General features: G+C 38.3%; 2 protein-coding genes across 6 annotated transcripts in view; one reads left to right on the top strand and one right to left on the bottom strand.

The window, feature by feature from the left end:
• NNT (nicotinamide nucleotide transhydrogenase) overlaps window positions 1-13,739 on the top strand; it is a 94,378-nt gene that overhangs the window by 39,081 nt on the left and 41,558 nt on the right. For all 5 annotated transcript variants that reach the window (XM_043598888.1, XM_043598914.1, XM_043598899.1 and 2 more), the window contains exons 8-10: window positions 9,620-9,753; window positions 10,058-10,249; window positions 10,871-11,024. In XM_043598888.1, coding sequence (XP_043454823.1) covers window positions 9,620-9,753; window positions 10,058-10,249; window positions 10,871-11,024 — 480 coding nt within the window. The remainder of the gene's footprint in view (window positions 1-9,619; window positions 9,754-10,057; window positions 10,250-10,870; window positions 11,025-13,739) is intronic.
• On the bottom strand, window positions 7,835-8,490 carry LOC122494060 (ubiquitin-conjugating enzyme E2 N-like). The gene has a single exon (XM_043598936.1). It carries the CDS (start codon window positions 8,436-8,438, stop codon window positions 8,022-8,024), a length of 417 nt encoding a protein of 138 aa, XP_043454871.1. The 5' UTR covers window positions 8,439-8,490; the 3' UTR covers window positions 7,835-8,021.

Below are 13,739 nucleotides of genomic sequence, written 5' to 3'. Positions count from 1 at the left end.
GGGCTCGAACTCATGATCTTGTGACTGAGCCAGCCACATGCCCCTGAAGCTGTTTTTAGAGAGGAGCAATTTTTTCTAGAAGTTTCTAGCTGTAATACTTTTAAAACTTCATCTTAGTATTTGTTTAATGAGAAAATACAGGAGTATGGAAAGAATTCTGTGAATTCTGTGGCCATACATGCATACATCTAGAAACAGTGCACGTGTGAGGCATGTTTTCAGTCTATAGTCAATTCTTGGTGTACACAGAGATTCAAGGGTACCTTACGGTCATCTATGCCATCCCTGCTCACCCTAAATAATGGCCAACCAATTGGGAAACCACACAGATTTTTAGATGACTGCTTTATTAAATACCTCAGCTATTTTGGATAATAAAACTGTTTACTGACCTTTGAATATAGCCTCTTTCAGTCCTAAAATATTAGTCTTCAGAGCTGTAAGGAAAATTTTCCTTCATATCCAGTCTGCACATGGTAAGCACTAAATATTACTTGAGTGGATAAATGGATGCGTATTTGAATGATGACTGGGAGTGCATTTTGTCCTACCATTGTTTTGGCTACAGTATGAAAATAGATTCCCAGCTGGGAGGGGACCGAGGAATCTTCCCAGGGAACTTAATGTCCAAGAACGAGAAGGCACCAAGAAATATTTCATGAGGTTGTACATCATGCCAAATCCTTCATCCACATTTTGCATTGTGCTAGGAAATACATTTAAAAAAATTCTCTCATTAATTTTTTCTGTCATATTGATTTTTGTTATTGTTTTGGGGGAAAGTGGTTTGAGAAAGTGTAAAAATTTCAGTTTATTTGTATATCTCCTCTTTGGCAGATAAAATTATAAAATTAAAAGAAATGAGCAATCAAAAGGGGAAAGCCCAATTGTGCTTGCCTCAAAAACAAAAACAAAAACAAACATAACTCTTACCTGCCACCTTCTTTTTTTTTTTTTGTCACGTTTATTTATTTATTTTGAGAGAGCGAGAGACAGCAAGAGTGGGGTAGGGTTAGAGGGCGAGGAAGAAAGAATCCCAAGCAGGCCCCCCACTGTCAGCATAGAGCCTCATATAGGACTCGAACCCTCTAACTGTGAGATCACGACTTGAGCCAATATCAGGAGTCGGGATGCTGAACTGACGGAGCCACCCAGGTGCCTCTGCCTTTTTCTATTAATTCTTCTGACATCTTCTACAGTTATGTCTTGAAAGATCTGATATGATCACTTGGCCTTTTATTCTTGTGTCTAAAATCTATACCAGACTATCTCTGGGGTATATGGGACATCTCTTTATATTTGTAGGATTTGTATTAAACATTGGGTATATTCTTCTCTATGTTTTATATTGTAAAAATCTTCCTGTTTGTTATCTATCCTTAGTCTCTGACTCACTTTGTAAGTGTTTTAGAAGCACTCTTTGAAAGGCTGTCCTAACTGTATAGCTTCATTTGCTGTAGGGAGGGCACATAACGTTGAGTGAAGCCTTTCAGTTGGTAAGTAAATAGATTGGTCTGATGGCATTTTTAAGTTATTTTAATTTTCTAGTACAACTCTGAACCTGTGTCTTCAACTTAAAGAAGAAACTGGTTGTGATTACGCAGGAGTACTTTATTTTATTGTTTTTTATAAAAATAGTATGTGACTTTTGGAAATGTAGTATGAAGTAGAAAATACAAAGTAGAAAGTAAAGATCATCCATCATCTCTCTACTTAATGAAAAATACTATTAACATTTTACCATTTCCTTTCATCCTTTTTTCCATGCATTTTTATCATGTTAGAACAGGATACAGTATCTTTCTCATTTTTTTTTTTTTAATTTTTTTTTTTCAACGTTTATTTATTTTTGGGACAGAGAGAGACAGAGCATGAATGGGGGAGGGGCAGAGAGAGAGGGAGACACAGAATCAGAAGCAGGCTCCAGGCTCTGAGCCATCAGCCCAGAGCCTGACGCGGGGCTCGAACTCACGGACCGCGAGATCATGACCTGACTGAAGTCGGACGCTTAACCGACTGCGCCACCCAGGCGCCCCTCTTTCTCATTTTCTACATATAATATTATATCATAAATTTTCCCCTTGATATAATATGATGAGTCATTAAGAAATCTTTGTAAATGGGGCGCCTGGGTGGCTCAGTCGGTTAAGCATCCGACTTCAGCTCAGGTCATGATCTCACACTCTGTGAGTTCGAGCCCCATGTCGGGCTCTGTGCTGACAGCTCAGAACCTGGAGCCTGCTTCGGATTCTGTGTCTCCCACTCTCTCTGCCCCTCCCCTGCTCATGCTCTGTCTCTCTCCATCTCAAAAATAAATAAAAAACATATGAAAAATTAAAAAAAAATTTTTTGTAAATATATTTTAATGGTTTTATAGAATTTTCTTGTTTGAATGTACCATATTTTATTTAATGGTTCCCAAAAAGTTGGGCTTTTCATTTAATTCCAGTTTTTGCCAATTAAAAATAATGCTCTAACCTTTTTTCTGAGTCATTCCAATGTGTGTATTTTCATTTATTTCCCCAGGATTAATCAAATCTTAGAAGTAGAGTTACTGGATGAGTGAATATCAACATTTTTGGCCAGTTGATACATGTTTGTAAACTATGCTTTCCTGAAACTTGTGCAGTCCATAATCTCATAAATAGATCATCCTGCTACTTGTTTCATTTCAACATTATGATTTAAAAAAATTTTTTTTTAACGTTTATTTAGTTTTGAGACAGAGAGAGACAGAGCATGAACAGGGGAGGGGCAGAGAGAGAGGGAGACACAGAATCTGAAACAGGCTCCAGGCTCTGAGCTGTCAGCACAGAGCCCCACGCGGGGCTCGAACTCTCGGACCGAGAGATCATAACCTGAGCCGAAGTCGGACGCTTAACCAACCGAGCCACCCAGGTGCCCCTCAACATTATGATTTTTTTAAAAGATTTTATTTTTAAGTAATCTTTACACCTAACATGGGACTTGAACTTATAACCCCAAAATCCTGAGTTGCATATTCTGAGTGAGCCAGCCAGGTGCCCCTATTATTAATTTTTGACTCTTTCAGTTTTAGAGGCAAAGAAAAAAAAGTATCTCACTTTTTGTAACTCACATTTCTTTGATTCATTATGAAGGTGAACTTTTTTTTTTAAGTTTATTTATTTATTTTGAGAGAGAGAGAGTGTGAAAGAGAGAGCATGCAAACAGGGGAGGGGCAGAAAGTGAGGACAGAGAGAGAATCCCAAGCAGGCTCCACACTGTCAGCGCTAAACTCAAGTGGAGCTTGAACTCACAAATGGCGAGATTGTGACTTGAGCCAAAACCAAGAATCGTTCACTCAACCGACTAAGCCACCCAGGCGCCCGGAGGAGGGTGAACATTTGAAAAAAAAATTTAGTTGTTACCATTTCTGTTAGAATTGAGTGTTTGTGTTTGTTGTTCATTTATTAGGATCTTTGTGTTTCGTTTTTATTTAAGTTTCTGTGAGCTTTTTAATATATTTTTTGTCATATTTATTTTTGAGGACGATAATATGTACTTTTTTCATACTTAAATCTATTGTTTTCCCATTTGCTTTAGGAAATACTTTATTTTAAAGTTTATTTCTTTAGTTTGAGAGAGAGAGAGAGAACACGAGTAAGCACTTTGCATGCAGGCAGGGGAGGGGAAGAGAGAGGGAGAGAGAGAATCCCAAGTAGGCTATGTACTATGGGTAGGGGAGCCTGATATGGGCCTTGATCCCACGATCTGCAAGATCATGACCTGAGCCAATATCAAGAGTCCGATGCTTAAGTGACTGAGTCACCAAGGCACCCAAGAAAATACTTTTTAATCCAAAGACTAGAGGGCTATTCACCAAGGTTCTCTTTCTTCTCTCTTCCTTTTTGGGTTGATTCTCTTTTTTAAAAGTTTTATTTGTTTTGAGGGATCTCTATACCCAGTGTGGGGCTCAAACTCATGACCCCAAGATCAACAGTCTTATGCTCTTCCTACTGAGCCACCCAGGTACCCCAAGGGTTGATTTTTTTGTAATTCATTCTGATGTATAGAGTTTAAAGTTTAATTTGAAGTCCGGTAGTAGATTCACCCCTCCATACCTAACTAATCATCTTATTCCTTTTGTTGCTTCCATTTTGTGATGCCACATTATCATTTTTGCCCTAGGAGGACATCAGGGTAAGATAGTATTTTGAAATTTCCTTCTCAGTCTTTCCTCCTCTTGAACTATTCTTTTGAGGATTTTCTCATTTGGAACTTTTATGTATTACCCTGCTCCTCTTTTGGCTCTATTTTTTCCCCTTCTGTTTTCAATTTTCATTTCTACACTTCCAGAATTAAAAAAAAATTAATCCACATGTGAATGCTTAAAAGCCAGCTGTACTGTTCTATTCATCATTGTATTCCCTGTGGCCTTTATTGATTTTTTAAATTATAAAATTAAAACTAGCTCTTAAATTTGTTTTATTTATTTATTTTGAGAGAGAGCATGAGCAGGCAAGGAGCAGAAAGAGGGAAGAGAGAGAATCCCAAACAGGCTCTGTGCCATCAGCACAGAGACCAGTGTGGGGCTCAAGCTTACTAACTGCAAGATCATGACCTGAGCCCAACTCAAGAGTTGGGCACTTAACCCACTGAGCCACCCAGGTGCCCAAATTAAAACTAGCTCTTATAGAAAATTTGTGAGATAAGGAAAAGCACAAAGAAGAAAATATTCTTAGCATTTAAAGATATCCTGGTATGGTTAAATGTTATACTATACAGAATTTACTAGAAACTATATAAGATATGTAGTATAGTATATGTATATATAAAAATACATACGAAACACTCATAAATATGTATGTGAAATTTTTTTACCAAATGGCAGTAGTATATACATACTATTTTGTTGTGTGCTTTTTATCTGTAATAATTTAACGTATCTTAAATATTCCTATGTGACTTAAATTTTAACTCATCCTCTAGTTATTTGACTATACACTAAATAAATTATGTGAAGGAATATCCTATCCTTTCAAAAGTGATTGAATTTCAGAGTGACAATATGGACAGAATATTTATTATTTTTGTTAAGATGCCAGTGCGTATGTATGTGTGTGTGCATTAAAGTTGTGTCAGCCACTGCATAATTGTTTTGTGAAGGTTGAGTGAGTAAAATCAAAGACAAATAGGTAATATATAGGATGTTTTCTAGGGAGCCTAAATGGTTTTGGCCACTTGAGGTCTTGTAAAGTCAGTAGGGTTACAGTCCTGGAATTGATCCTTAAAAAGAAGGAATCCAGAATTTTTAAGGCAGGAGGAATTAATTAGATGCCAAATCAAATTTGTGAAGTTGATGGCTATACAGTTAGTGCAGTTAGAAGTCAAAGGGGGTGGGCCTGGATCCAAATTGCAGTTAAAGGCACATCAATCTGAGACTGGAGGGTACAGGTAAGGTGTGAGGAAAAGCTGTAGCAAACAAGAGGCTGGTTAATGGAAAAGAGGCTCTGGACTAGAGAAGAGGAAGGGGGATGATGGTAAATACCTAGAAAGCACACATTAGTGCTTTAAATTTGCCACTTTATGTGGATGCATCTATATGATCTGTAGCTTTAAATTACTGCAGAGCTGAGCAGCATAACCTTTTATTTGGGGGGGGGGAGGAGTCCTCAAATGTATGTGGTTTGCATCCCCAGATTGTTATGTTTTTTTTTTTTTTTTTTCAACATTTATTTATTTTTGGGACAGAGAGAGACAGAGCACGAACGGGGGAGGGGCAGAGAGAGAGGGAGTCACAGAATCGGAAACAGGCTCCAGGTTCTGAGCCATCAGCCCAGAGCCCGACGCGGGGCTCGAACTCACGGACCGCGAGATCGTGACCTGGCTGAAGTCGGACGCTTAACCGACTGCGCCACCCAGGCGCCCCTGTTATGTTTAATAAAGTTTAAATATTCAAGCTTTTGTTGGACTGTAGTGGGGAGAGTAGATGAAAGGAGTATTTCCAGAGAATTTTGAGAAATGATGAAACCACCAGGATGTCAGAGTATTGTCTTTGGGGAAAATATCTCCTTATTCTTGCTCTTTCTTGGAAACTCAAAAGATTATCCGACAAACTGTGTGGCAGCTAGCTACCCCTGTGTGGCTGGAGCAGAAGGTCCAGTGGGGCGGTAATGAGAGAGAATGTGAGAAGGAGTGAGGGAGGAAGGCCTTCAGTAATAGGAGGCTTAGAATTTGGACTTTATCTTGGAAGTATAAAGTTGGCATTGAGAAAGAGGGAGGTACTATATAAATACCGATTTGTTATCTTTTCAGCTTTTTTCCCCCCACATGTGCCACAAATATTTCTTTTTTCTTTTATTTTTTTAATGTCCAAAATGTAATTTTAATAGATAATTCTTCATCTTACATAGAAGCACAACAAAATATACCACATTCTGAAGAAACTCCAGACGTTATGAGAATAAAGAGTAGGGGAAACTCAGATGGGCTACAATATCCATTACCTTAAATTGCAAGACAAAGGTTCCAACCCACAGGTTAACATTTACATACTTAGGACTGCTACACTGATGTCTTAAAAATAACAAGGATCAGAAATTACATACGGAAACGGGTAGGAAAGAACAGTTTTTCTGAGGGGAGGAACTCTATCAATGCAGAAAAAATTACTGAATATCAAGCAATAGCTCTCAGAGCAAATACTGAAGGATGAAAATAAGAATCATGAACTGAGGATTTGATGTTCACAAAGGAAGAAACCTTTTGGATAACACTTATGCCAGCTGGTTGCTTGAGGTCTGCTCGTGAGGTCTACAAGGAAGACTCATAAATGTCTCCGCAAACCCCAGATGGTTATCAGATTGGTGTTTCCTAATAGTATCATACACCAGTGGTCACACATGGAGTTTTCAGACAAAAACTAAGAAAGAGGTCATACCCGAAATGCCAGACAAACAAGTGTGGCACAACATGTGAGTCCTACACAAAGCCAGTCACAACGGCTGCTTTGCTGTGACTCTCCTGTACAGTAATTTTCAGACATCATGGCAAGACACTAATGATCATCTAATCAGACAACATATATTTCAAATTTCTAGGAGGTAAAGAAAATATCAGATACCAATGCTTTATGCATGCTCAGGGCCAGCTTATAAATACTCCATTCAGTGATATCTTAACACAAGTTTGCATCGGTGAAAAGAAACGGGCAAAATCCACCTCTTGTCATTCGACTTGTCAGATGGTGAAGACCAAAACAGAATGTTCCATCAGTTTTAATTTTTAAATACGATTATCACATTGAGAAAATGAGACACAGTAAAATAAACTGTACAAAGTAGAATAACAAAAAATATTTTACTATAACATAAGATTTACAGAAGTTTCCAGATAAGCCATACAAAATGGTCACAAGGTTTTTTTGAAGGAAGGATTCTACACTTGACAGCAAAGTCACAATGTTATGAGAGCTGTGATGTCTGTTTAATGTTCCCATTTTGGTTCAAACAATCAAGCTTGTCCATCTACAGCATCTAAATAAACTTAGACTTGGCTAGAGAGCATATTCTAAAGAACTGGTTAGATGCTTTTATCCAATGCAATTAGATCACCATAAAAAGGGGAAAGGAGCCCATAAAATTAAAACTACCTCTCCCCCCCCCACCAAAAAAAAGATAATAAAGAGAAAACACACACACCCCTTGCAGCTAACCTTGACCACTACCTTCATTCACAGTGCTTTATACTTTAACCACTATTGGGGGAATGAATAAAAGCAGAGAGGGGCCACTGCTTTTAAATGTTTCACAACAATCCAGATGGTACTTCTAGCCTCTGCTCATGCTTTACAACAGTGAATCAGGACGAGACATAGATTTGCTAATGTGCATTTAATCACCAAAGGACTGAAGATGTCTGGGCTTTTATTCTGTAATGTTTCTGTGTCCTTTAAATGCAAACAGAAAAGGAAGAAGTCTTGGCAGAACAGGAGAAGTGATGCACACTTGATGATCAGATCGATTTTAAATATTATTCATGGCATATAGCCTATCCATGCTCTAGCCGTTTCTGTTGCTTGGGCTTCGTTGGTCTTCCACTGCTCTATCATTTGCTAATGGATCATCTGGATTGGGAGCACTTAACAATGCCTGGGTCAATAGCAGAACTGTGCGAATCTGCAGTGCTGGGGACCACTTATCTTTCAAAGTATCTAAACATACTCTTCCCAACTTGTCTACATTAGCATGATAAGTTTTGCTCATGAAACATACTTTAGGGGCTGCCATTGGGTATTCTTCTGGAAGGAATAGTTCACGTTTAAAAGTCCCTCCCTCAAAGGGGGAATCCTGGGGGCCAGCAATGACCACATGAAAATAATGGGCGTTGCTTTTGTCAGGTTCTGCTTTAGTGCCAGGAACTGGTTCCGTCAGCAAATGCTGGGTTTCCTTGATAATCCTGCGGGGCAGCCCGGCCATCTTGTCAGATCCCGAGCTCGGCTTCTGGTCTCGACTCTGGCTCCGCTCACCTCGAGCACCTAGTTTTCTTTTTTTAAACCCATATGTGTTCCAATCAAGAAGATTGAAAAACAGATTATTATTATAATGGAAATTTCATTTGAAATTAATTTTCATTTATAAAATTGATAGTACTTTTACTAAAATTCTGTAAACACAGAGTTGAAAACTTACTAAAAGAGGAGAAGATAAAGATAATTAGGCTATTAACTCTCTACTTTCCTACTACCAATCTCACAAGTTTATGTCCTTTGTCTTTTGGCTTAGGTATTTATTGTTTTATGAAACTTGAACACTGTAATATACTGACATTGTGGGTCCCCTTTGAACATACTAATACGTTAGGTTGGTGCTTTATCTTCTATGTAAGAATTAGTGAATGAATTTAAAATGTGAACTGTCTCATAACTAGAGTGTTCCATAAGAACAGGGATCTTTTCTGTTTATCTACCAGTATATTCTGAGCACCACGTATAGGGCTTGACTCATCAGAGGCAGAATAAATAGTGTTGGGGGAAATAAAAGTGAATGAGTGATTTCCAACCCCAATCCCAGGTTGGGATTTCCTATTGTTTTCATTTCATGGCATTTCTCTGTCTCTCCCTGAAGTTCTCCTGTGTTAAATGTAGGTAGATTAATTTAACATGTTGGAAAATCTGGTGAGGTTTGTTAAGATGTTTGAAAATATTCCATTTTTTAATTTGGTAAATTGCTAGTGAGTATTCCCCTTGACTTTTGTGATCTTTATGGATTGTCCAGTTCAGGTGCATATAGTTTCCTTAATAGCTTATTATGCATTAAAAAAAAAAACCCAGGCAAATGGTTATGTCTTCATGAGTGGTGATGAATGTAAATCAGTGGGGAAGAGCCGTGCTGAGATTTCCATGCTGAGTAAGTAAACGGAAAGGCTGGCTTATTAGCCACACATCTCCCTCCCGCATATCGGCTTTGCTGTTTGTACTAGCCATATTTCTTCCTGAGGAGGATGACCATTTCCACCTGTGTATAGACTTTTGGGTCTCTTGAAAGAGTTAAATTTCAGATGTTACATTTTTGAGCCTCCAGAGACTACTGTAATAATTAGAAAATAGAGTTTAAAAAAGTATAATATAATTTGTTCTGTTTTCTTTCCATTTTATTAGGTAAAAAAGCCCCAGTTTTATTTAGTAAAGAAATGATTGAGTCAATGAAGGAAGGTTCAGTTGTTGTGGATTTAGCTGCTGAGGCTGGCGGAAACTTTGAAACCACGAAGCCAGGAGAACTTTACGTTCACAAGGTATAGGAAACAGCTGCTTCTCTCTGTGGACAATGTCCCATGGCTCACCATAGTGATTTGCAAGAGAGTATTTATGCCTCAAAGCTCAAAGTGTTCAGAGAAACTGAGGCCTGAAATTTTTTAAAATTAAAAATAGGCACATTTAAAGCTCTTTTTGAAATATACTGTTTGTTTGTGAGATGTGTGCATATTTACAAAGATCATAATTTCACAGCTTAGCCTTGGCTATGACTGCGAATTGTCCTAGCAGGAAGGTGAACAGACCGGATTAGACCTTTCAGACTATATATTTTTGTTCACGTAGGGAGTTACTCACATCGGCTACACAGACCTTCCCAGCCGAATGGCCACTCAGGCCAGCACCCTCTATTCCAACAACATCACCAAGCTCCTGAAGGCCATCAGCCCTGACAAAGATAACTTTTATTTTGAAGTGAAAGACGACTTTGACTTTGGTACAATGGGTCATGTCATTAGAGGAACTGTAGTGATGAAGGTAAGAGACCCAATCCTTCTTGCATTTTCATTACAAATGTATGTGTTGTGTGTAGAGATAACTTAAAATCTTTAAGGGCACCTGGGCGGTTCAGGAAGTTGAGCATCTATCTGACTCTTGATTTTGGCTCAGGTTGTGGTCCCAAGGATGTGGGATTGAGCCCTGAGTTGGGCTGCCCGCTGGGTGTGGAGCCTGCTTGGGATTCTCTCTCTTCCTCCCTCTGCCCCTCCCCTGCTCACACATGTGCTTGTGTTCTTTCTCTCTCTAAAATAAAAACAAAAATCTTAAAAGAAAAATTGTATTTAATTTTCTTTAATGTTTATTTATTTTTGAGAGAGACCAAGCATGAGCAAGGGAAGGGACAGAGAGAAAGACATAGAATCTGAAGAGGTCTCCAGCCTCTGAGCTGTCAGCACAGAGCCCGATGTGAGGCTCAAACCCGCGGACCATGAGATCATGACATGAGCTGAAGTCAGACACTTGGCGGACTGAGCCACCCAGGAGGCCCAGAAAAATTATATTTAAAAGAACAGCTCTTTCCGCCCCCCAGCACTGTCACTATCTTCTGTGTTTTTGAAATGCTGGATTGACTTTTAACATTGTTTTTCTAATTTCTGTTAGGATGGAGAAGTGATTTTCCCCGCTCCCACTCCGAAAAATATTCCTCAAGGTGCCCCAGTAAAACCGAAGACAGTGGCTGAGCTGGAAGCTGAAAAAGCAGCTACGGTCACGCCCTTGAGGAAGACCATGACTACGGCTTCTGCGTATACAGCAGGTGAGGACCCCCTTCCTTAGGGTTGAGTCCTAATTATTTGGATTTTGTAAGAAATGTATCAATTGTCAAAATTAGCGAACGAAATGCTGTTCTCCTTTGGATTCCATTAGGAAGTGGGCCTGTTAGAAGCGAGTTTTCATAAACGTGTTACTTGTCTCACCTCTGTGGCATTATACAGGTGCTCGCCAGATACTGGAATGAATGTGTGTGAAAGCATATACAGGCTGTTAATGCTTTTCTTTCATAGAAAACATTTAAAATATAGCTGTTAATAGCTTCATCTTCCATCAAATATATCGAGTAGTGATGTGTGTTGGATTGTGTTGGTTTTAAGTGCCCGTAAATGTAGTTACTTATTTATCTATCTTCGTGGGTTGTAAAACATCACTTGTGATCATCTGCACATCAGGGAAGCCTAGGGAACCAAACGTTTGCATTGAAGAATCAACAGTATGATACAGATAGAGCCCTTGAATGTTTGTCTAATATCCTAGTTATTTACCTAGTAAAAAAATTCAGGTTTTAAATTTTCATTTCTTTCTTTACAATTGAACACAAATTCTCTGCTTTTCAGTTCATCTTAACGAAAACATTAAGCAGTCACTGTAAAAGAGTGATAAATATTCATTCTGGGTATGAATTATTTGAGTTTGAAATATGGCCATTTGGTTTTAAATTGGTTTCTCTCATAGAATGAATTAAAAATATTTAGATCTACTTAGAGCCAAAGCAAAAAGAAAAGCAAACTAGAAAGAATTAAGGACCAGCACCAGGCACACAATTCTTGTAGCCTCAGCATTCTCCAAATTCCCATGCGAGCCCAGATGTTTGAAAGCGAAATGTGTAACTCTCCTTGAATAAAGAGCAAGTCTCAGCAAAATGACTGAAAAGCCTCTAGTTCTGAACATGGTGAATAAATGGGGCCATGTCCCGACTTGCACTTACTTGTCAAAGAAAAAAAGAAACCAGCTTATTATATTGTACCTGCAGAGGATTTTTGGAAAGATTGTAAATTTCCATTTCTCTTTGAGATTTGTCAGGAAATAGAATGAGGCATATATGATGGTTTATTTTTCTAGGTTTGTTTTGTGTTAAGTCAAGGTTTATTGCATTTTAATAGATATGACAGTAGCATATTCTAGTGAATGAAAGGATGGCCATATACTTGTTTTTCTTTACCTTAAACTTCCTCCATAATAATAAAAACAAGTATTTTTCTTTTACATGTGTGTTAGGAATCTGTTTGAATAGTATTCTTCAAAGAATATGATTTACTTTTTTTTCCTTTCTTTTTTTTCTCTTTCTCTTCTTTTTCCTCTGTTACAAAGACTATAGAAATAGCATATTTGACATTATTAAATATGTTATAGAAAAGACATTAGTTTGTTAAATAGTTGATTAAAAAAACCTTCAGATATGTGATTTTTATCTTAGATGCCCAACAAAAGATGGATACTTTAGTGCTTCTCGATTAATGTAGTCCTTTAATGAGTGCTAAGCATTGCACTAAACACTTTATATGCCTTAACTTATTTACTTCTTACAAGACCTCAGTGAGGTGCGCATATTATTTATTATTTTCTTTTTCCAGCTGAGGACAGAGAGGGCTAATAATTTTACAGATAAGGATACTATAGCACAGACAAGTTAAGTAACTTGCCTGAGATCACACAGCTAAGGAGCAGTAGACCCAGGATTTGAACGAGGCATTCTGGCTTATGAAACCATATATATATATTTTTTAAGCTTATTTATTTATTTTGAGAGAGAGAGCTCAAGGGAGTGAGAGTGCATGTGAGTCAGGGAGGGGCAAAGAGAGAATCCCAAGTAGGTTTTCACCCTGTCAGCGCAGAGCCCGAAGTGGGGCCCATCTCACAAACCATGAGATCATGACCCGAGCCGAACTCAAGAGTTAGAGAGCCACCCAGGCGCCCCATGAAATGTATTCACCACAGCTCTATACAGCTTCTCTGATGTTTAGCTAGAACACAAAACAGTATTCTAACTCTACCTCCAGATGGTTAATGGGCCATGCATTGGAACCCTGGCAATTTTATATGTGGGTAGGGAAATATAACTTAAAACTGCAGTCTTATTACATGATTTAAAGTAAACTTAACGTCAATTTCTAGATGTTCTAGCTGTGCCACTTAGAAAGAAGTAGTTCATATCAAGGAAAAAAAGTACCTTATTTCAGAAAGTTGAATTCCAGCTCCCTGGTCCCCCATTAGCATTATTTTTACTGACCACTAGGTAACCCTTCTGTTGCAGAACAGCCATCCACATGTTTGCTATTAAGAAAGGCAATAATTAAAGATGTATGTTCAGAGCTGACTTTGTATTCTGCACATTCTTAATTTAATTTGTTTTTTTTTTTTTTTTTTCCTTTTCTTTGTAAAATCCTGTTTGCTGACTTGGTGTTGAGGCTGGAGCTGACTGCCCTGGCCAGCAGTCCAGTCCAGATTCAGGAGCAATTGCAAAACTTCTGTCCCGGGTGGGTGGAAGCCATATGTTTTGGGGAGGTGCTGGAGTGAATGAAATCCTTCCTACTCTTTTAAAATCCCTCTTCCTTAGCCAAATCTGAGTGACATGAAATTGGCTTCAAAAAAGTCCTGTCTTGTAAAGGTTGTGTCTTGCCCAAGTAGAAATGCTTTTTGGTAGATCTGTATAGGTCTGTAATTCTGGAACAGAAACACTCATATAAACACATGTGGC

Source organism: Prionailurus bengalensis, chromosome A1 (assembly GCF_016509475.1).
Source record: "Prionailurus bengalensis isolate Pbe53 chromosome A1, Fcat_Pben_1.1_paternal_pri, whole genome shotgun sequence".
NCBI classification, from domain to species: Eukaryota; Metazoa; Chordata; class Mammalia; order Carnivora; family Felidae; genus Prionailurus; species Prionailurus bengalensis.
The sequence above is the reverse complement of the archived record's forward strand: the minus strand, read 5'-3'. Positions and strand labels throughout refer to the sequence as shown.